The sequence below is a fragment of the Salvelinus alpinus genome, chromosome 24, assembly GCF_045679555.1.
Source record: "Salvelinus alpinus chromosome 24, SLU_Salpinus.1, whole genome shotgun sequence".
Taxonomy (NCBI): domain Eukaryota; kingdom Metazoa; phylum Chordata; class Actinopteri; order Salmoniformes; family Salmonidae; genus Salvelinus; species Salvelinus alpinus.
Genome location: NC_092109.1, coordinates 27,319,118 through 27,342,543, shown reverse-complemented (window position 1 = coordinate 27,342,543; position 23,426 = coordinate 27,319,118). Strand labels below are relative to the sequence as shown.

Here is a 23,426-nt window from a genome sequence, read left to right as displayed (position 1 = left end):
TGACCCCAAACCTTTGAACGGTAGTGTACATAATGTCCTTGAGCTGCCACAACCACCTGAACAACAGACATGTTCCCATATTTTAACTAGGCAAGTCAGTTAAGAACAAATTCTTAATTACAATGACGGCCTACCCCGGCCAAACCCGGACAATTGTGCAGCGCCCTATGGGACTCCCAAGCACAGCCGGATGTGATGGAGCCTGGATTTGAACCAGGGACTGCGCCACTCGGGAGCCCACATGTACACGTCTTAGATATCCATCCATGCTACGGCACTTTGAAGTAATCGACTTGACTCAGAGAACACGACAGCAATAAAAGCCTGTTGACACATCAATCAAAATAAATAAAATAGTGTGACACCTCTCGCTCTCCCCTTTGGTGAATCTGTTGGCTCCCCCCTCACAGCTCTGTTTAGTTGGTTCCTGTCTTCTCATGGTTAAACTCGAATGGGCGGTGCTAATCTGGACCTGGCTTTGGGAGATGGAGCAGTTTAGAAGTGATGAAGGCTTTATGTGGCTGGCGCTCACTGTCTGCAGAATACCCACCACCCCACCTCCACACAGTCCCCCGCCACCCCACCTCCACACAGTCCCCCGCCACCCCACCTCCACACAGCCCCCTGCCACCCCACCTCCACACAGCCCCCCGCCACCCCACCTCCACACAGTCCCCCGCCACCCCACCTCCACACATTCCCCCGCCACCCCACCTCCACACAGCCCCCCCAACCCAACCCACCTCCACACAGTCCCCTGCCACCCCACCTCCACACAGCCCTCCGCCAACCCACCTCCACACATTCCCCCGCCACCCCACCTCCACACAGCCCCCCCAACCCACCTCCACACAGTCCCCTGCCACCCCACCTCCACACAGCCCTCCGCCACCCCACCTCCACACAGTCCCCCGCCATCCCACCTCCACACAGTCCCCCGCCACCCCACCTCCACACATTCCCCCCGCCACTCCACCTCCACACAGTCCCCCGCCACCCCACCTCCACACATTCCCCCGCCACCCCACCTCTACACAGCCCTCCGCCACCCCACCTCCACACATTCCCCCGCCACCCCACCTCCACACAGCCCTCCGCCACCCCACCTCTACACAGCCCCCCACCACCCCACCTCCACACATTCCCCCGCCACCCCACCTCCACACAGCCCTCCGCCACCCCACCTCACACAGCCACCCCACCTCTACACAGTCCCCCGCCACCCCACCTCCACACATTCCCCCGCCACCCCACCTCCACACAGCCCTCCGCCACCCCACCTCACACAGCCACCCCACCTCCACACAGTCCCCCGCCACCCCACCTCCACACAGCCTCCCGCCACCCCACCTCCACACAGCCCCCCGCCACCCCACCTCCACACAGTTCCCCGCCACCCCACCTCCACACAGCCCCCCGCCACCCCACCTCCACACAGCCCCCCGCCACCCCACCTCCACACATTCCCCCGCCACCCCACCTCCACACAGCCCCCCGCCACCCCACCTCCACACAGCCCCCCGCCACCCCACCTCCACACATTCCCCCCGCCACCCCACCTCCACACAGCCCCCCGCCACCCCACCTCCACACATTCCCCCCGCCACCCCACCTCCACACAGCCCTCCGCCACCCCACAGTCCCCCGCCACCCCACCTCCACACAGTCCCCCGCCACCCCACCTCCACACAGTCCCCCGCCAACCCACCTCCACACATTCCCCCGCCACCCCACCTCCACACATTCCCCCGCCACCCCACCTCCACACATTCCCCTGCCACCCCACCTCCACACAGCCCTCCGCCACCCCACCTCCACACAGCCCCCCGCCACCCCACCTCCACACAGTCCCCCGCCACCCCACCTCCACACAGTCCCCCGCCACCCCACCTCCACACAGCCCCCCGCCACCCCACCTCCACACAGCCCCCCGCCACCCCACCTCCACACAGTCCCCCGCCACCCCACCTCCACACATTCCCCCGCCACCCCACCTCCACACAGCCCCCCCAACCCACCTCCACACAGTCCCCTGCCACCCCACCTCCACACAGCCCCCCCAACCCACCTCCACACAGCCCCCCCAACCCACCTCCACACATTCCCCCGCCACCCCACCTCCACACAGCCCCCCCAACCCACCTCCACACAGTCCCCTGCCACCCCACCTCCACACAGCCCTCCGCCACCCCACCTCCACACAGTCCCCCGCCATCCCACCTCCACACAGTCCCCCGCCACCCCACCTCCACACATTCCCCCCGCCACTCCACCTCCACACAGTCCCCCGCCACCCCACCTCCACACATTCCCCCGCCACCCCACCTCTACACAGCCCTCCGCCACCCCACCTCCACACATTCCCCCGCCACCCCACCTCCACACAGCCCTCCGCCACCCCACCTCTACACAGCCCCCCGCCACCCCACCTCCACACATTCCCCCGCCACCCCACCTCCACACAGCCCTCCGCCACCCCACCTCACACAGCCACCCCACCTCTACACAGTCCCCCGCCACCCCACCTCCACACATTCCCCCGCCACCCCACCTCCACACAGCCCTCCGCCACCCCACCTCACACAGCCACCCCACCTCTACACAGTCCCCCGCCACCCCACCTCCACACAGCCTCCCGCCACCCCACCTCCACACAGCCCCCCGCCACCCCACCTCCACACAGTTCCCCGCCACCCCACCTCCACACAGCCCCCCGCCACCCCACCTCCACACAGCCCCCCGCCACCCCACCTCCACACATTCCCCCGCCACCCCACCTCCACACAGCCCCCCGCCACCCCACCTCCACACAGCCCCCCGCCACCCCACCTCCACACATTCCCCCCGCCACCCCACCTCCACACAGCCCCCCGCCACCCCACCTCCACACATTCCCCCCGCCACCCCACCTCCACACAGCCCTCCGCCACCCCACAGTCCCCCGCCACCCCACCTCCACACAGTCCCCCGCCACCCCACCTCCACACAGTCCCCCGCCAACCCACCTCCACACATTCCCCCGCCACCCCACCTCCACACATTCCCCCGCCACCCCACCTCCACACATTCCCCTGCCACCCCACCTCCACACAGCCCTCCGCCACCCCACCTCCACACATTCCCCCGCCACCCCACCTCCACACAGCCCCCCGCCACCGCACCTCTACACAGCCCCCCGCCACCCCACCTCCACACATTCCCCCCGCCACCCCACCTCCACACATTCCCCTGCCACCCCACCTCCACATAGCCCTCCGCCACCCCACCTCCACACATTCCCCCGCCACCCCACCTCTACACAGCCCCCCGCCACCCCACCTCCACACATTCCCCCGCCACCCCACCTCACCGTAAATTACACAGCTATACTGTGTGGATGTAAATTACTATACTGTAGCCTACAAATTCAACTGAGTTGGGGATATAGTATGTGTATTCCTTACAAAAAGGAGAGAAATATATTGAACAATTAAATGGAAAAATAAGCGCAATACTGTGAAATTGTACATTTGATTCCGAGAGATAAATGGACAAAGTGAGATATATGACACGCTGAATCTGTTGTTAAAAGATAAAATATAGTGTGGGTCGTAATGGAGTGAGAATGTGTGATTTGAAAAGAAGTTCTTAGGTTTGTATCTCAGGCTGCCAAGTGGAGAGGCAGAGGAAGGAGTCAGGTGCCAACCTATTAAGTTTCAAGTTTTAATGTCACATGCACAAGTACAGTGAAATAACTTTCTTGCTAGCTCCATCCCCAAAAATGCAGTAATCAATAACAATGTTCTACTAAAAATAACATGAGGTAGAATAAAAACACACAAGAAATAAAAATAAGAAATAAGAAGAACAGGATAAAGTAAGTAAGCATACTATATACATGGTCAGTCAGTTCCAGTACCATATTAACAATGTGCAGGGATACTGGAGTGATAGAGGTAGATATAGTACATGGCCAAAATTATGTGGACACCCCTTTAAATTACTGGATTTGGATATTTCAGCCACACCTGTTGCTGACAGGTGTATAAAATCGAGCACACAGCCATACAATCTCCATATACAAATATTGGTAGTAGAATGGCAAGTGCTGAAGAGCTCAGTGACTTTCAATGTGGCACCGTCATAGGATGCCACCTTTCCAACAAGTCAGTTCATCAAATTTCTGCCCTGCTATAGCTGCCCCTGTCAACTGTACAGTAAGTGATGTTATTGTGAAGTGGAAACGTCTAGGAGCAACATCGGCTCAGCCGCAAAGTGGTAGACCACAAGCTCACAGAACGGGACCGTCGAGTGCTGAAGTGCATAGTGCGTCAAAAATGATCTGTCCTCGGTTGCAACACTCACTACTGAGTTCCATACTGCCTCTGGAAGCAACGTCAAGACAAGAACTGTTCACCTGGAGCTTCATGAAATGGGTTTCCATGGCCGAGCAGCCGCACACATGCCTAAGATCACCATGCACATTGCCAACAGTCGGCTGGAGTGGTGTAAAGCTTGCCGCCATTGCAATCTAGAGCAGTGGAAACACGTTTTCTGGAGTGATGATTCACGCTTTACCATCTGGCAGTCCGACGGACGAATCTGGGTTTGGTGGACGCCAGGAGAACGATACCCCAATGCATAGTGCCAACTGTAAAGTTTGGTGGAGAAGGATTAATGGTCTGGGGCTGTTTTTCATGGTTCAGCCTGTGCCCCTTAGTTACAGTGAAGCAAAATCTTACAGCATACAATGACCTCCAAAGCATACTCTACAGCATACAATGACATTCTAGATTATTCTGTGCTTCCAACTTTGTGGCAACAGTTTGGGGGAAGGCTCTTTCCTGTTTCAGCATGACAATGACTCTGTGCACAAAGCGAGGTCCATACAGAAATGGTTTGTAGATATCGGTATGGAAGAACTGGCCTGCACAGAGCCCTGACCTCAAGCCCATCGAACACCTTTGGGATGAATTGGAACGCCGACTGCGAGCCAGGCCTAATAGCCCAACATCAGTGCCCGACCTCACTAATGCTCTTGCGACTGAATGGAAGCAAGTCCACGCAGCAAGGTTCCAACATCTGGTGGAAAGCCTTCCCAAAAGAGTGGAGGTTGTTATAGCAGCAAAGGGGGGGAACAACTCCATATTCATGATTTTGGAATGAGATGTTCGACGAGCAGTTGTCCACATACTTCTGGCTATAAAGTGTATGTATAGGGTAAGGTGACTAGGTATCAGGTTATGTGATAAACAGAGTAGCAGCGGCGTACATGATGATTTTATGTGAGTGGGTGTGTGGGTGTGTCGAGTCAGTATAACTGTATGTGGATATTATGTGTGTGTGAGCAAATGATGGAGTGTTTGTGTGTGTGTTGGAGTGTCAGTGTGTGTGAGTGTGCAGGGCCCTGTGAGTGTGCATAGAAATCAAATAAAATACAAGGGTCAACTCATATAGTACGTGTAGCCATTTTGTTATCCATTTTGTTCGCCAGCTATTGCAGTTTTATGGCTTGGGAATAGAAGCTGTTTAGGAGCCTGTTGGCGTCAGACTTGAAGCACTGGTACTGCTTGCAGTGCGGATCAGAGAGAACAGTCCATAGCTTGGGTGGCTGGAATCTTTAACAATTTTCCGGGCCTTCCTTTCACCCCGCCTGATATAGAGTTCCTGGATGGCAGGTACATAGGCACCAGTGATGTACTGGGCTGTCCGCACCACCCTCTGTTCGCCATGAGAATGAGGGTGGTGCTATTGCCACACCAAGCAGTGATGCAGCCAGTCAGTATTCCTCTTATCTAGGTGGGAGAGGGCAGTGTGGAGTGCAATTGAGATTGCGTTGTCTATGGATATGTTGTGACGGTATGCAAATTGGAGTGGGTATAGGGTGGCTGGGATGATGTAGTTAATGTGTGCCATAACTAGCCTCTCAAAGCTCTTCATGATTACAGATGCGAGTGCTACAGGGAGGTAGTCATTGTGGCATGAAGCCTTAGAGTTCTCAGGAACAGGAACTATGGAAGTCATCTTAAAACATGGGGATTACAGACTGGGACAATGGGAGGTTGAAAATTACTGTGAATATGCCTGCCAGCTGTTCTGCGCATGCTCTGAGAACACGCCTTGGAATACCTTCGGGCCCCGCGCCTTGCGGGTGTTGACCTGATTAAAGACCTTACTCATGTTGGCCTCGGAGAGCGAGATTACCCAATCGTCTGAGTCAGCATTTGACCATCAGATATTCACAGACGGACAGAGATTTACACCCAGATGAGAGACCTTTTGACCGATATGACATCTTGCCAGCAAACAATGAACCATCCTGTTTTAAATACAGCCCATTAAAACAATGAAGTACGATGAGGATTATGATCCCAGTTTGGCAGGTGGAAAAGCCAGAGTACATCTTCCTATGTCACATTGTATATGAGGGCATCAGGACAGAGATTATGATAAAGCATGACACATTTCAAGATGTAGGTTTTAGCCCATTGGTTTTTGAGATGGAGTAGTGGACCATTGGAATTCCTATACTTGATAACTAAGGATTTATGTATCGATCTACGTGTAGATGTGTTTCTCAATGTTATGGTGCTGCTGTGGCCTTGGCGTTGACGTAATGATATACTCTTCGGGTCTCTCAGGGTGTATATTCATCACGACTGCTTCCAGATATGAGTCACCATTGTATATGTAATGAGATCTCGCTGTCTTTGCTCTGACTATTGGAGATCGTCAAATGTCCTTAGCCATGCATATTTATCAGATACAATTAGGGCCTGCTGCATATCGCATTTGGCTGGTGGGCTGAATTTAGATTTCATAAATATGGAATTGTTTTTTTAACCCCACACCCCCACCTGAAAAACAAAACAAGACATAACAAATAGAAGCAGGAATATGATTAAACAAAACAACACAATGCTGCATCGACCACACCTTCAAAAACACCCCATTATCACCCTGTTTCCCATCCCACTCTCAAAGGTTACAGAGCAGGATGAAAGGAGTGATGGGTAGTTATGAGAGGAGAGGGGATATTACCCTCCACTGGATAACAGGACAGTGATAACACACAAGACGCAGCGCTAGGCTATATCATGAATATGGGCAACACAGCTGGAGCATAATATTAGCAGCAACCCCCCAGCCATACGCATAATATTATCACTTTCATGAGAAAGGATCCACCACCATAAAACAAAATGAATGTCAAAATGTATTCTGGTCAAATCACCACTTGGTTTCTTAGCAACGTTACTAACAACCCTCTCAAGAATCATGTTCTCCAGTCTCTCCAGGGTTTATGATCTCAATGTTCACATGTTCTGAACTTCATGACACAGAAAAATCATTACAGGAAGGGACGCTTTTTGGATGACATTTTGTCTGTGTCATTCACCTTCCTATTTAATAGTAGACGTACTACCAAAATAAGTGTGGTCATTCCTTGACCAATCAGTAAGCAGGACAGAAGGATAAAGTCTAGGTATGCAGCAGCATGGAGAGCAGATTAGAGCAGTGATGTTGTGGTATGAGTTGCTGGCAGTCAGAGCACGGACTCCATAGCAACCGATAGCATGGGTCTATGCTGGAGACGGCAGGGCCCACTGGTTCCAGACAGCATGATGAATTACACACCCAGGAGCTGTCAATAAAAAGTGCTTACATTTCCTCTTCAATAAGAGCCCTGCAGCTCTTTATGTTGCAGGGGGCAGATTAACTTAGACTACCTCCCTACACAGGCACAGGCACAGGCACACACACACACACAAACACACACACACAGAGAGTCTCCAAGAGATAGGTTTATTTATATATCAGCATGATAAGGTCAGCTCATAAATCACTCAAAGATATGACTTTCTTCGGGACACAACATACGTGTAAAAGCATGCATGTATGTGTGTGTATGTCTGTATGTATGCGGTTGTCACTCAGTCACGTAGGGTGTTGTGTGTTCTGGCCAAGCGGAGTGCTAGAATTAGCATTTAGCTCCTTGGGAGGAATCCCACTCGTGGGCCCTTATTGATTAGCTTAGCGTGGGTTAGGGTCACGTCCAACAGGGCCCGCAGTCTGACAGACAGACTTCCCTCCCCACTGCCCGCCCAGCTCCCGGAGTGTGAGAGCTGCAGACACATACAGACACATACAGACACATACAGACACATACAGACACACACAGACACATACAGACACATACAGACACATACAGACACACACAGACACATACAGACACATACAGACACATACAGACACACACAGACACACACAGACACACACGCACTCTCACACAAGATGCTGAGTATTGACTGCAGGGGGAGGGGCTAGTGTAAGCAAGAATCTCAAATGATTCCACTATCACCTCACACAATAAGAAAGAGAATGATATCTGCATCTCCAAGGAATGGCAAGGGGAAGCAATGGAACCAGCTTCAGTTTCATATATCCATCAGCCATATTGTCCAGGCCCACCACATAGGCCTACAATATGTGTTGAAATTGAGTGTGATGAAAATTCCTACAGACCACAAAAGGGTCAGAAGGTACCGTCATCAGCAGCCCCATCAGTAGAAGTGTGTAGTTGAATGTGTGTGTGTATAGGCCAGGGCTGTGTCCTGTAATTGGCCTAACAGTCATTGCGGCTCTGTCAGGTGAGGCTGTTTGATGTAGTAATACCTTCTGCCTCCAGGACAGTTTTACAGCTGTGTTTAAGTGGACGAATGGTCAAATTGAACTGTGAAACCCCTGCAGAATGGCAGCGTTTGAAAAACAGCGTGTCATAAGCTTCTTTGTCTCTGCCGCCGGTGCTGAAAAACACATGCACTGTTTCAACTGTCAAGCTGTTCTGTTCTCCTGTACTAACGCACGTCTGTGGATGACAAGCAGCTTAGCAGGCCACAAAACAGAAGGCAATGTCTCTGGGAGAACTAATACTTGTTTCAATCTGTAGCAACTCAGGTGTCTGTTTCTATGAGCATAAAACACTCACACACACGGTTGATTTACTGCAAGTACAGTAATACTGAAAGCTGGGTAATTGAACTCCAATGTTATTCTTAGTTAATCTATTCCTGGTTAATCTACAGTGGAGGGTAATATCCCCTCTCCTCTCCCACTCTGACTGAAACTCTTCTGATTCTTAGTTCAATCTATTCTTAGCTAATCTGTTCTGGACAGCAATATCCCACTGAAGGTTAATCTGTCTGAGAAAATAATCATTTTAGCATGCCATTTCTTGTTCCAGTGTTAATTTCAGGATGACCTCATAATTACACTGAACCACTGGGCTGTCATCCTTCATGAAGGCCGGGAGCATCATCCCAGAATTCCCTCTGTTCAGCGTGAGCTCCCTCTTCAAGCAGCTCCACTCTGAAAAGGGCTCAGACACTACAGAGCCCCGGTCCATCACCCTCTACCCTCAAACCCCATCTCACTCCAGCCAGGGGAATTTAGAGATTACAACTAAACAAAGTGCCCCACTTAAGGTTATTATTGTAATTAACCCAAAGTTCAACCAGGACTTCAAAATAGTCTATTTGAAAAGTTTCTGTCTACAGGAATCCTAGAGGGGCCAGTGAGAAGGAGATGGAAGACTGTTCAGATTAGATTTTCTGTGTCTTTATATCTCCCAGAACGCATCCCTACAAGTCACAGCATGAGGGAAACAATCAGATAAACAAGCTCATGAATAATCAAATAAAAGTCAATTAAGGGGACTCTAACGAAGCGGGATTGGAGGGTGTTAACGAACGAGGGAATGAGACCGGGACATAAAACAGCGGGCAGAAGAGAAGGTGAGAAAAAAAGTCTCTCTGCCTCCGTTAGACCAGACAATCAATGTGTCACCCCATGGTGAACACTGGTCTTTACTCTCAACACCAGCAGCACACACACCAGCCAGCGACTCCCGCACGCACGCACACACACCCACACACACGCCCAGATAAAATGCCCTAGAATTGTACAGTACGCAGTACTTATAAGGGTCAGAGTGTGTTTCTGCATCTGTCCTGGCATTCGTGTGCCAGTGTGCGTGTTACTGAAGTGCACTGGTATGAACAATCTGGCCACACACTAATTACTGTTTATCTAGGCAGCAAACTAGGTGAGGTTTTTTATGTGTGGGGAGAGTGTGAACAGTTTGACAGCTGCTTCCCCTCTAGCCAAGGCTAATTTAAGAAGAGCGATCCTGGCTGAGACAAATGGTCTGAAACGTTTAATAATGAACCCCACTTGATCCTGATAAAAACAGAGGGCAGTGAGCACAGTCCAACTGACCCATTGTATTTGTGTGAAGTCAGGTCAACTGTGTGACGGTATTGGGCGCGTTCAAATGTCATGCCAGGTCCTCTATGACTGCTTAATGACCTGATGTTTTATGTTCTACTTGATAGAAGGATAATAGACGTTTGGAATAGATTTGAGCTGTACTTGTATCTTTCAAAATGTACATGGAAACAATTAAAATGTGGAGATTTGATCAAATGATTCAAGCTGAGAGATTATGAATATGACTGAATATTGCTGGTTTGTATTTATTAAAGATCCACATTAGCTGCTTCCAAGGCTTCCAAGTTATATAGACTATAAAATATTACATTACATTATATTTCATAACACTTGTCACAACACATTAAGTGTGTTCCCTCAGGCCTCAGGTTGTGTGCAGGCGGGTGTTACATGGGTTGGTGGTCTGTGTGTGTGGGTAAGTGGTGTACCTATAGAACATGGGGATCAGGGGTGGTCTCAGGAGGGGTATTCACTCTGAGCCATTTCAAATGCAACAACTACACTTCATCATGGATTAAAACAGCCACAGCCCATGCGTACCTTCACTTGCCAAACACGCTCACATTACAGTAAAGCGGTCCATGCCTAGGGGCAATACTCCTGCCTTCTTTAAAGGCATGCCCCCTCCAACACAGGGGGGATTAGTCCTGGGAGCTAGGCAGGGGAGCTGGGAGTTACATCTGGGATCAGGGGAGAGAGAGAGAGAGAATGGGATTGCATTTCCTAAAGCTGGCAACATTTTCATACAATATCTTTGAATGAGAAGGCAGTCATGCAGTGAAGGCAGAGTCATGCAGTGAAGGCAGAGTCATGCAGCGAAGGCAGAGTCATGCAGTGAAGGCAGAGTCATGCAGTGAAGGCAGAGTCATGCAGCGAAGGCAGAGTCATGCAGTGAAGGCAGAGTCATGCAGCGAAGGCAGAGTCATGCAGTGAAGGCAGAGTCATGCAATGAAGGCAGAGACATGCAGCGAAGGCAGAGTCATGCAGTGAAGGCAGAGTCATGCAGTGAAGGCAGAGTCATGCAGTGAAGGCAGAGTCATGCAGTGAAGGCAGAGTCATGTAGCGAAGGCAGAGTCATGCAGTGAAGGCAGAGTCATGCAATGAAGGCAGAGACATGCAGCGAAGGCAGAGTCATGCAGTGAAGGCAGAGTCATGCAGTGAAGGCAGAGTCATGCAGTGAAGGCAGAGTCATGCAGTGAAGGCAGAGTCATGCAGTGAAGGCAGAGTCATGCAGTGAAGGCAGAGTCATGCAGTGAAGGCAGAGTCATGCAGTGAAGAGTGAAGGCAGAGTCATGCAGTGAAGGCAGAGTCATGCAGTGAAGGCAGAGTCATGCAGCGAAGGCAGAGTCATGCAGAGTCATGCAGTGAAGGCAGAGTCATGCAGTGAAGGCAGAGTCATGCAGTGAAGGCAGAGTCATGCAGTGAAGGCAGAGTCATGCAGCGAAGGCAGAGTCATGCAGCGAAGGCAGAGTCATGCAGCGAAGGCAGAGTCATGCAGCGAAGGCAGAGTCATGCAGTGAAGGCAGAGTCATGCAGCGAAGGCAGAGTCATGCAGCGAAGGCAGAGTCATGCAGCGAAGGCAGAGTCATGCAGCGAAGGCAGAGTCATGCAGCGAAGGCAGAGTCATGCAGTGAAGGCAGAGTCATGCAGCGAAGGCAGAGTCATGCAGCGAAGGCAGAGTCATGCAGTGAAGGCAGAGTCATGCAGTGAAGGCAGAGTCATGCAGCGAAGGCAGAGTCATGCAGCGAAGGCAGAGTCATGCAGTGAAGGCAGAGTCATGCAGTGAAGGCAGAGTCATGCAGTGTTCACTACTATGGTACACAACTGCATCTCATTCTCCCCCTTCTCTCTGTCTACCTCCCTCCCTCCCTCTCTCAGTGGTGCTACTGTGGGGGCCTGATCTATGGCACAGAGTGGCGTTGGACGAATGAGAGTAGGCGAGAGGAGGATGTATGAGTGATGCTGGGGGAAAGCGTGAATGGGAGGTACACTCATTTCTGACGCGTGAGCTGTTCTTGCGAGCGGTTCTCGACCCGACAGAAAGAGGGCTTTGATTTAGCTGGGGGTCCAGGGCGTCCTGGATGGGCTCCATCCATCTTGTAAAGTAATTACATTACGAGCGTTTCCATTGGAGGGAGGAGGGCGGAAGCTGGGGGATCTCAATGGCTTTATAAATCACATTCACTCACTAGAAACTCACTAGAAACTCACTAGAAATTGGAGGGAGATGGAGGCTTAGAGGGTTCTATTATATTTCATACTTTGTAAAAAAGACTGTCCAACACTGCTGTCAGACCTTAAAAAGACAATTTTAAAATGAGAGTTTGGGAGCTAGGACGAAAGAGATATTGTGGAAATGTTCAGGTAAAACTTTATTAACTATAGTAGCTTTTCAGCTACTAATTTTATTTAGGGCTAGATTCTGTCCGTACCGCGGAAGATCTGTGTTATAGCGTGATTTAAATGAAGGTTATTTCCAATTGAGCAGACATATACAGCGTTTACGTTTATGCAGAGAATGCGGTCTCTGCAAACACAGGAACATTGCCTTTAAATTTCAATCACACTATAGCGAGGATCATCCGCGATACGGATTGAATCTAGGCCTTAATTTAGTTAACTAAGGATTGTTATGATCGGCTTTAGCAACATTACTATACAGTAGTTTGCAAAGTAAAGCTGAATAAGCCTGAAATTAAAAGATAGTAGCAATTTACTGTATGCATTTGACTAATGAGGTTGATCACATGCACAACACGCAAACACACACACACACACACACACACACACACACACACACACACACACACACACACACACACACACACACACACACACACACACACACACACACACACACACACACACACACACACACACACACACACACACACACACACACACACACAGCGGAGGCTGCTGAGGGGAGGACAGCTCATAATAACGTCTGAAACGGCGCAAATGGGATGGCATCAAACACATGGAAACCATGTGTTTGATGTATTTGATACCATTCCACCAATTCCACTCCAGTCATTACCACGAGCCTGTCCTCCCCAATTAAGGTGCCACCAACCTCCTGTGACACACACACAAACACACACACACACACTCCCCCGCCACCTCCTCTCTCTCAGGATAAGAATTTGAACTATTGCTCTCCTCCAGTCATGCCCTGTCTTATAGTGGACTTAGCTAGCAATAGCACGTACACAACCGACCCTAGCATGGACAGAATGGTCAGTGGTGTGAGATGGAACAGAGTAAATAGGCATTTCAACGTCATAGCTTTAACCGGTGCTAACTTGTGTATTATAAACTGGGTGGTTCGAGCCCTGAATGCTGATTGGCTGACAGCTGTGGTACATTATATCAGACCGTATACCACGGGTATAACAAAGCATTTATTTTTACCCCTCTAATTACATTGGTAACCAGTTTATAATAGCAATAGGGCACCTGAGGGTGTTTGTGGTAAACGCCACGTTGCGTTGGCCTAAGAACAGCCCTTAGTCGTGGTATATTGGCCATATACCACACCTCCTAGGGCCTTATTGCTTAAATATTGGGGGTCGGTAGGTTGACCTGGCTTGATATGTTTTTCCTGAGGGATCAGCTGCATGTCACTCAGGTCTGCAGCAGATACAAGATTTGCTCTATCCCTTGACTCAAACCCAATAACATAGTGCCATGCCCTTTGGCATTTGCAGTATCTTAATTATTTAATATGTGTGTGTAGCTTACAGAGTTCACATCTATATACATTTATCTTATTTTTAGTTGGCCAAAAGGTTGATGAAGTGATGGCTGGATATCTTTTTAGCAATGTCCGATATAGAACACGTGAGGTGCACCATAGGGACAACAAAATATGCAACTATGTGCAATGAAAACCAATGAAGCAGAAATAATTGACCTATTTGGCGGTTGACTGGCATCGTATCACTTCTACACTGATAAATAAGACATGCAATATTTTGATTAGTTTTATTGCTGATAGTCGGGAATGTTTTTCTATGCCAGTCTTGGCCGAGAACCTGAACTATGCCAAATGAAAGTTTAATTTGATACCCGAATTTGGCGTGCCTGAAACGCTCCTCTTCAATCTGTCTCCGTCCACGGGGGGAGGTGCTGAAAGACTAATAGCGCTTGCTGCCTAGCTCTTAAGCAGGAAGGCACCCTTCACGTTTCTCTACAGCGGCTCTCTCGCGGCACTGTATATCTCTCCGGCTGCAGAAAACATCTCATTTCTCCAGCTTTAAATTAGGTTTATCAATATTTTCTAAAAGCTATGTATTTTTAAGTTTGCTTTGTTTTAGCAACAGATCCTTCCATTTATTGATTTATGCGGTGAAGACACTAAAATTAAATATGCAAATTATTATGTGACGTCATATCGCTGCATGAGGTCGCAAGAATGTTTGGGGGCCACTCTTGTAATGCATTTTTTTTAATTTTTTTTTATTGCTGTTGGACAAGATCATTTCGAGTCAGCCTGGTAATCTCCATACACCTAATTTATCTCTCTCCGCCCGTAGGCAAGTCATGGCTAAGGCTAACGGTATGGGAAATGTCCAGAGGGCTCAAGTCAATTCATAAATATCCCCATAGCTCATGTATGAGAGCAGAGCAGTGATCTACGCACAATGAGTATACAAAATATTAGGAATATTGTTTTGTACATTAAGAACACCTTCCTAATATTGAGTTGCACCCACTTTTGCCCTCAGAACAGCTTAAATTCGTCAGGGCATGGACTCTACAAGGTGTCAAAAGCGTTCTACAGGGATTTTGGCCCATGTTGACGCCAATGCTTCCCACAGTTGTGTCAGGTTGGTTGGATGTCCTTTCGATGGTGGACTATTCTTGATACACACGGGAAACTGTTGAATGTGAAAAACCCAGCAGCGTTGCAGTTCTTGACACACTCAAACCAGTGCACCTGGCACCTTCTACCATACCCTGTTCAAAGGCACTTAAATATTTTGTCTTGTCCATTCACCCTCAGAATGGCATACATACTCACTCCATGTCTCAATTGTCTCAAGGCTTAAAAATCCTTCTTTAACCTGTCTCCTCCCCTTCATCTACACTGACTGAAGTGGATTTAACAAGTGACATCAGTAAGGGATCATAGCTTTCACCTGGATTCACCTGGTCAGTCTATGTCATGGAAAGAGTAGGTGTTCCTAATGTTTTGTACACTCATTTTATGTCCTCTGAGACATGATGCTGAGGAGAGCAGAAGTGCAAGCCATATGTCATATACGCTGCAATACGGGCCATATGAACACTGATCTCATCATATACATTGTCATGCTGTCATGGCATTTATTGCTGATGATGTCATAGGCTTTGTGACTTACAGTGACTCTGGTCATAAAGTACACACTTCATGTTATTGCAGTTCATCTCAAACAGAGACACTCAAAGTGCTGCTGAGTGTTTTAGAGAAATGAGAAACCACAAAAGGTAATAATTTCCACAAGATAAGACAGAAAATGCCAATTTTCCAAACTGTCTCATCATGGATTCGTGGTTTTATATCATAGTCAGCTTAACAGCACTCTTTTGTATCTGGTCCTATCACGGTTTCACCAAATGTTTGGTTTAGAGGTCACCATTTTTACCTAACAGTGGCTTCGTTGACAACTTTGACTCTCTCTCTCTCGTAACATTTCCAGAGTGAAACGTGTCTTCAGCACCTGCCTCTGTGTTATATAAGAGCCTGAGAATGAAATATGGGCAGTGATATAGGATGATGTAGAGATGTTATGTGATACGGTATGGAGATTGTTGTGTCAGGGATGATGTAGAGATGGTTATATATATGCCATTTAGGAGACACTTTTATCCAAAGCGAATTATAGTTAAGCGTGCATACATTTTATGTTCGGGTGGTCCCGGGAATCAAACCCACTATCCTTCATTGTAAGTGCCAAGTTCTATCAACTGAGCTACAGAAGATCACTTATTAAGTGGAACTGTATATAGTAGGAAGTGACTAGCATAGATTCGTTATGAGAAGGGTGGGGGGCACCCAATCATAATCATCTGTCTCAAGGGCACTCCATGTTACTGTAACATAAACAATCAATGTACCATTTTACAATCATCACCACATACATCAATGGTTTGAAATGAACTTGTAGAATATCAATAGAGGCCTTAATGATGGAGCGTGAGCTTTAAATTGAACCAAGTCTTGATCAGGCTCAGCAGCCTTTTGATAAATGGTTAGTATCCTGCATTAGTTCAGATGCTTGTTATATTATACATCATAATCTGGGAGGCCAGATGCTCACCTTCAGGGAGCCTTGCATGCTTTAACTAGAGCACATCACACATTCCGGCATGTTTCATTATACAGCACTGTACACTACCGCTTGGCGCTAAAAAGTAAGCTAAGCCCACTGAGGTATACATCACTTATAATGGGGACAATGACGTTGCTCAACTCGGGCTGAAACAAATGTGCGGCCAAGTGGAAAGCCCAACCATCGTGATAAATACAGGCTGGAGGACTGCTACAGGCACGCTACAAATTAACTTTAGGGCCAATGCCTACAGCACCTCTGTCTGCCCTGCTGTGATTCAGTGGCTGCCTCAGTCTGTTTAGCTATCTGCTTTCCATCTGGTTTAGGTGTGCTTGTTTGACTCGTCTCCTCCACCACTGCTGAAACCCAGTCCCTAAACTGTAGTCCAGCTGGGATCTGAGTTTCCAAACAAATGAATAATTAAAGTCAGTTTTTGGAAAAGCAGTTATAAACTGTTTCACTGTTTTTTTTGCAACGGTGTGAATCCCTTTTCTCCAGCAAAGTGATGGTGGATTTATTCCCCGAAAAACCACTGGTGGTCCGCTGACTCCACAAACAGCTAGCGGCAGGTCCTCCCATCACTCCCTCTGTGTTGGGTTTTTCCTTCTGGTTGACCTCTCAAGCCAAGAAGCACTATGTCCTGTGGCATCAGGGTCTAACAGACACCCACAGGAGCCACTTACACACTGATCCCTGGCCCCTAGAAACCCAGAGGGAACCAGTTAAGACTGGATACACTGTAACAGACTTACACACATAGATGCTACTCCAGCTCTGTTAAAAATAGATTCTCTCTTCCCATGACCTGTCCTTCACCACAACCCTTGATTATCTCTGTAATGTCGCATGGTGGATGCTACAAGGCCCTCTGGAATGTGAAATGAAGAAATGGGAGAGAAGAAGCCCTGCATCAGGTTGTCGTGATGTGAATTGATGGTGACATGTAGCAGAGGAATGTCCATACGGTTTGTGCTCAGGAAATAATTGCTCCCTGGCCATGTCTAAGGGACTAGTTGGGGACAGTATCTAGAGGCTAATTAGACAACACTGGGTTTAATTAGCAAGACTTCGTCTCCATCATTTACAATGTTGATTTCAATCATCTCTACACAACACACATGACATTTACGGTCGGGAGGTCACAAGCTTGCAACAAATGTGACATGTTTGACCACAGAGAATACAGCAGTTCCCTGTTTCTCCTTCTACTAATACAGTAAAGCTCAAATGTCACTCTTCACATGCTAAATAATACTAGCAATCTTTCCGTCAGGCCTCTATAGCCTGTCAGTCGTAGCACATGATGGAACACAACGAAGGAATCTCCTTACTCAGCAGCTGCAGCGGAGGCATGTGCAGGGGAGACCAGTCACTGTTGCTCTACAACCCGGCCAGCAACACTGGCTCACTGGGGTTAGGCACATTATATCACCCATCTGAGCAAATAAGCACGGTTCATTGGGCCACGTTGAGAGCTTTTTGGAACCTGGCACCATCACATTACAGGCAGCTGCTGAAATATAGATCTTGCCTTGAGAAAAGTCTTGAGTCCAGCCGATGATTCACACCCTACACTGGTCTGTTTGGTGTGAAGCCTGTGAATGTAGCAAATTGTGGGGAAAAAATAACAGCTGGCTACATTAAGGTGGTGAAAAGCTCAATGAAAGTGCTGCACTGAGATCAGCCATATGTGAAAAATGACTGCACGGACATCATTTGTATGCACAAGAGGCAAGTGTACTCTGAGATTTCCTGTACGCTGAGAGAACTATACAGAGGTCAGCTTAATGTAAGATAGGGGCTGTACTGATATCAGTCTGATGTATGTGTGAGAGAGGACTAGCGATCAGCTGGATGAGAAATTAACCTGTACAAAAAAATGACCTTAATATACATGGTGAAGACATGGACGACAGCTCTACTGGCCACACAATGCAGCGTTTTATGTAAACAACCTTATTTACTCTACCAAGAAGAAATGTCTACATTTATACTAGCCCAACATTTCACTTCATATTGCCATAGAAGTGGAATATGAGATGGCATGGTGATAAAGTTTGACTTAGGACAAAAAACAAAAACAAAACGTTAAAAAAAGAATAATACATGAAAATAAATTCTCATAACATAACCAACTGCCTTAAAGTGAACATTTGAGTGTGAAGGAAGCAGGCTCCACCCACCCTGCCCCCTGATGATGGTTTAAATGTTAATCCAGCTGTGGTAGATGCCTACAGGCTGGCACTGTGTAAGACAGAACACACAGTAGTTGTGCCAGAAACCAAAGAAGAAGCACATACTCAGGGATTGGTGCAAACTGAACATCGCCGTACACCCTTCATTATTCATGTGCTCTGAGGAAAGGCTCCATACATGCATCCAAGATGAACTCACTGCTAGGTTACATCCCTATAACCCCTTCCCTGGGCCTGGCCTGCTCCTTCCCTGGGCCTGGCCTGCTCCTTCCCCGGGCCTGGCCTGCTCCTTCCCTGGGCCTGGCCTGCTCCTTCCCTGGGCCTGGCCTGCTCCTTCCCTGGACCTGGCTTGCTCCTTCCCTGGGCCTGGCCTGCTCCTTCCCTGGGCCTGGCCTGCTCCTTCCCTGGGCCTGGCCTGCTCCTTCCCTGGGCCTGGCCTGCTCCTTCCCTGGGCCTGGCCTGCTCCTTCCCTGGGCCTGACGTGCTCCACTCACACAGTCATACTAAGCTCCTCCAACAGAAACTCTCCATAAAGATGCAGTACAGGTCTACTAAGTGACTCTTTCTCTACTCCACCAGGCTAAAGTAGAGATACAGATGTAGGATCTTAAGTTGAGCCAGTTTGCTACAGCAGGTAAATAATCCTGCAGCAACAGGGAATTAGAATTATGTTGTGGATGATAATTAATGGTACTTTTTGTAGGAGTTGATACATTTTTCTTAAGGCGAAATCAAGTCTGTCATTTCAAAGTGAAAATTACAAACTACAGGAGCCTTTTTAAACACAATCCATGTCTCGTCTCAAGCCTTAAAAATCCTTCTTCAACATGTCTCCTCCCCTTCATCTACACTGATTAAAGGGGATTTGACAAGTGACATCAATAAGTGATCATAACTTTCACCTGGATTCACCTGGTCAGTCTATGTCATGGAAACAGCAGGTGTTCTTAATGTTTTGTACACTCAGTGTAGTATGTTTGTGCTGTGAGCATTTCGAAGTGTGAATAATGAGTGTGCCTCATAGGTGAGCGTTGCCCCTTAAGCCCTACACCCTCCCTTGCATTTAGACTTTGATGTGATGGCAGCGTTATGACACAGCAAGTGCTGCTCCTGGCATGGGGCCAGGGCACAGACCATAGAACTGGACACAACCTGTTGGTTTTAGCCAGTGGAAGATCGCTGAGTTCTTACTTTAAGTAAAACAATCATGATTATGTAAGGCTTTACAGAATGACAGATCCCAAATGCTGTACATTAACCACGTCTCAACTCAGAGGGCTCTGGTCCCATAGAATCTGACACTATTTTTCACAACCCTCCAAGTCATTGGAGTGATAGATAAGTAACTTTAACTTTAAAATCATCCATGACGAGTTACAGGTGCTAAGACTAGTAGTTGTAAAAGTAGTAGTGGTAGTGCATTGGTAGGTAACGACGTAAACAATGCCACTTCATATGAACGTGGCAATGTGTATGTTGTCTCATATATCATGCGCAGGAGAGGCTCCAACAATGGGGATTTCAAACCACCCGTTGTATAACTCTCCATACATCATGTATGCATTTTAGACGTTCCCGGAGTCATTAGAGAGTATAGGTCGGAGCACTAGCTGATTAGGACCCTGTCAGTAAGATCAGTGGGCAATGCGAGGCTGATCCACTATCATTAAGAAGGCTAAGCCAGAGTACAAGTGTATCCTCGACCTCCATCTGAACAGAGGTCCTCTTGTCTGAGCTGAATTCTGCCATTGACTGAGTACTGCCCACCCAGCACGGAATATAAATGTGCCCCTCTTCTTGGATGCGAGTGTGTGCATTCGCTTGCATAGTCACAATGCACACTCCTGTGATACCAATACCAATACACACTCCTGTGATACCAATACACACTCCTGTGATACCAATACACACTCCTGTGATACCAATACCAATGCACACTCCTGTGATACCAATACCAATGCACACTCCTGTGATACCAATACCAATACACACTCCTGTGATGCCAATACCAATGCACACTCCTGTGATACCAATACCAATACACACTCCTGTGATACCAATACACACTCCTGTGATACCAATACCAATGCACACTCCTGTGATACCAATACCAATACACACTCCTGTGATACCAATACCAATGCACACTCCTGTGATACCAATACCAATACACACTCCTGTGATACCAATACCAATGCACACTCCTGTGATACCAATACCAATACACACTCCTGTGATACCAATACCAATGCACACTCCTGTGATACCAATACCAATACACACTCCTGTGATACGAATACACGCTCCTGTGATACCAATACCCACTCCTGTGATACCAATACCAATGCACACGCCTGTGATACCAATACCAATGCACACTCCTGTGATACCAATACCAATACACACTCCTGTGATGTGTATGTTTTATATGTGTGACAATGAGGGTGTATGTTGATGACAGTGATCAATATTAAATATTACCTTTAAAGAAATCACACAGGTCAACACATGATATCAAACATACCTCAATCTATTTCACCGGTATGGCAGAGGGATCTCGCATGCTCACACTAAGAGCACATACAACCATTATCTATCAAGTGAAAAAAATCTATCAATCCCTACGTAGCCAAAGGGCTACCGATGGGCGCAATTAATTCCCTAAATGGTTCCTCGACTGGTAAGCAGCACGACTGGCCCGACTGATATGCCCCAGTCCGCCCGCCGTAGCCTATCATTTGATCATGTCCTGATTCAAATCAAATCGGATGCTGACCATCTTGGTTCCATTTTATTCTCTGGTAAAACGGAAAGACACGTCGGCATCGCGGGTTGCTCTGCGGATATTAGCCAGCCATAATGTTAGCGTCAAAACCTCAGGAGGCGACATCTTATCAACAGGCAAAGGCCACTGAAATAGCACACTATTGAAACGAAGGAAAACATTTGTATTACAAATTCGCATGAAGGTTTGCCAATATTGACAACTAATTTCCCAACGGTGACAGTGCGCCAGGATCGATTGTGCGAAGGAGCTATTGTTCCAACAGCGTCACACGGATGCTTGCGCACACAAAAGCTATAGGAAATCCTGAAAATTATTTAAAAAAAGGGAGGAATAGGCTTACCCAAAATATTCCCAGTAAACGTGAGAACGCGAGGGTCTCCCTTGAAGATGCGTCTGGTTTTCTCTCTTGCTTTTTTCGGATGATGTTTTACGCCATTTCTTTTGCAAGATTCTTTCTCATTAAAGTGAGGTGTCGCAGGTTTTCGTACATCAATTCACCTTCTCGGTGTCGGTCTGTCCCCCCTTTCCCAAAAAAAGAATACCTCTTAATGCCCCCTCCTCCTCTCGTTCCTCTTTCTGACAACACCCTTCTCTCTCTCCCTAGTCGACAGATAGATTACCACATTTTTGAGTTCGTAAGAAAAAGGCAGAGAATAAAATAAAACAATAATAAAAACAAATGCGTGTAACGCATTAGCGTAAACTCAAAGCAAAGGATGGTCGTCTCCTCTCCTTTCCATGGTGATACATTTCCACGGTGCCTCCCTCTGTTGTGAGAAGGCCTACATTAACTCATTATTTAAATGAATAAAAGAAAGACGCTCCAAACAGGGTGTCAGACCTCTCCTTTGCGTACTTGCGTTGTCGCTCTGCTTTACTTCTTCTTTGATGTTTTATATCGGCTACAAAGTGGAGCTATGGATAGATCATCCGTTTCGTTGTGGCCTCGTTTGGCATATCATAATGACTTTTACAGGATTGTAATGATGTTAATTATTTTGCAGCCCCGACAGATCCATCAATGCCTCACTCGTGAAGATTATTCGGTTAGTGCCTGAGAAGAGATGCTGTGTCTCATCTCTCTCGCACACACACACTTCTCTCTCTCTCTCTCTCTTTAAAACACTCACGCTCATTCGAATTCACTCAAAGCTACCGCAGATTGAGTGCGTGTCCCATTTTTGCCATCGGTCGCTGCTTGCCACATTATGTTAAAATTCTCTCTTGCAGTGATACTTATTTATGAATAGACAGGAGGAGGCATTATTGTCAGCCGAAGCCATTCTATATCTGTGAAATCATCTTAAAGAAAGTATTCTGTTTTGACCTCACTCGGCGCAGTGTTTCCATTATCGAACGAAGTATTTTTTTCAGATGGAGATCTGCATCAGGGTGACGTCAGAAATTGTTAAAGCCATAGAAACAATTCCCTTCTCCCTCATCGACAGAGAAACCAAATGAGATGGCCTATGTTGTACCGGGTCTCGGTATCTTGAAATACAGCATCTGTATTCTGTATCCAATGACTTCAATGAACCATGCTACTGTGATGTGTCGTTCAGTCCTGAATGTGTTGTCGGTATAGGGCAATGCAATAGAGGGAGCTGGCTGTTGTGGAGTAGCCTTTACCTATGATGCCAGAGGTTCACCTCCGTGCCATTTGGCACCTTATCTAGAAAAATAGACAATGAGAGATAGATAGGTACTCCATATGATTCTTGGCTGGTGTGTCAGTGTGCTGTTACTCTGTAGCAAGCACATCTCAGATGTCATGGTCAAATGATAGAGGGGGTGGGTGCTGGTGTGCGCAGGGGTCTGTGGCCACTCATCACAGGTAAGCGCAGAGCAGAGGACTGA

At 47.9% G+C, this 23,426-nt stretch overlaps 2 protein-coding genes across 3 annotated transcripts in view; one reads left to right on the top strand and one right to left on the bottom strand.

The window, feature by feature from the left end:
* Nucleotides 1-22,950, bottom strand: part of LOC139552457 (neuroligin-2-like) — a 97,400-nt gene extending 74,450 nt beyond the window's left edge. For both annotated transcript variants that reach the window (XM_071364216.1, XM_071364217.1), the window contains exon 1: nt 21,910-22,950. The gene's annotated coding sequence lies outside the window, so the exon portion shown is untranslated. The remainder of the gene's footprint in view (nt 1-21,909) is intronic.
* LOC139551863 (uncharacterized) lies at nt 196-3,354 on the top strand. Its single transcript, XM_071363215.1, has 5 exons — nt 196-243; nt 780-1,307; nt 1,570-1,847; nt 1,953-2,682; nt 2,920-3,354. Exons 1-5 carry the CDS (start codon nt 196-198, stop codon nt 3,352-3,354), a joined length of 2,019 nt encoding a protein of 672 aa, XP_071219316.1.
* Nucleotides 22,951-23,426: the final 476 nt, after the last annotated feature.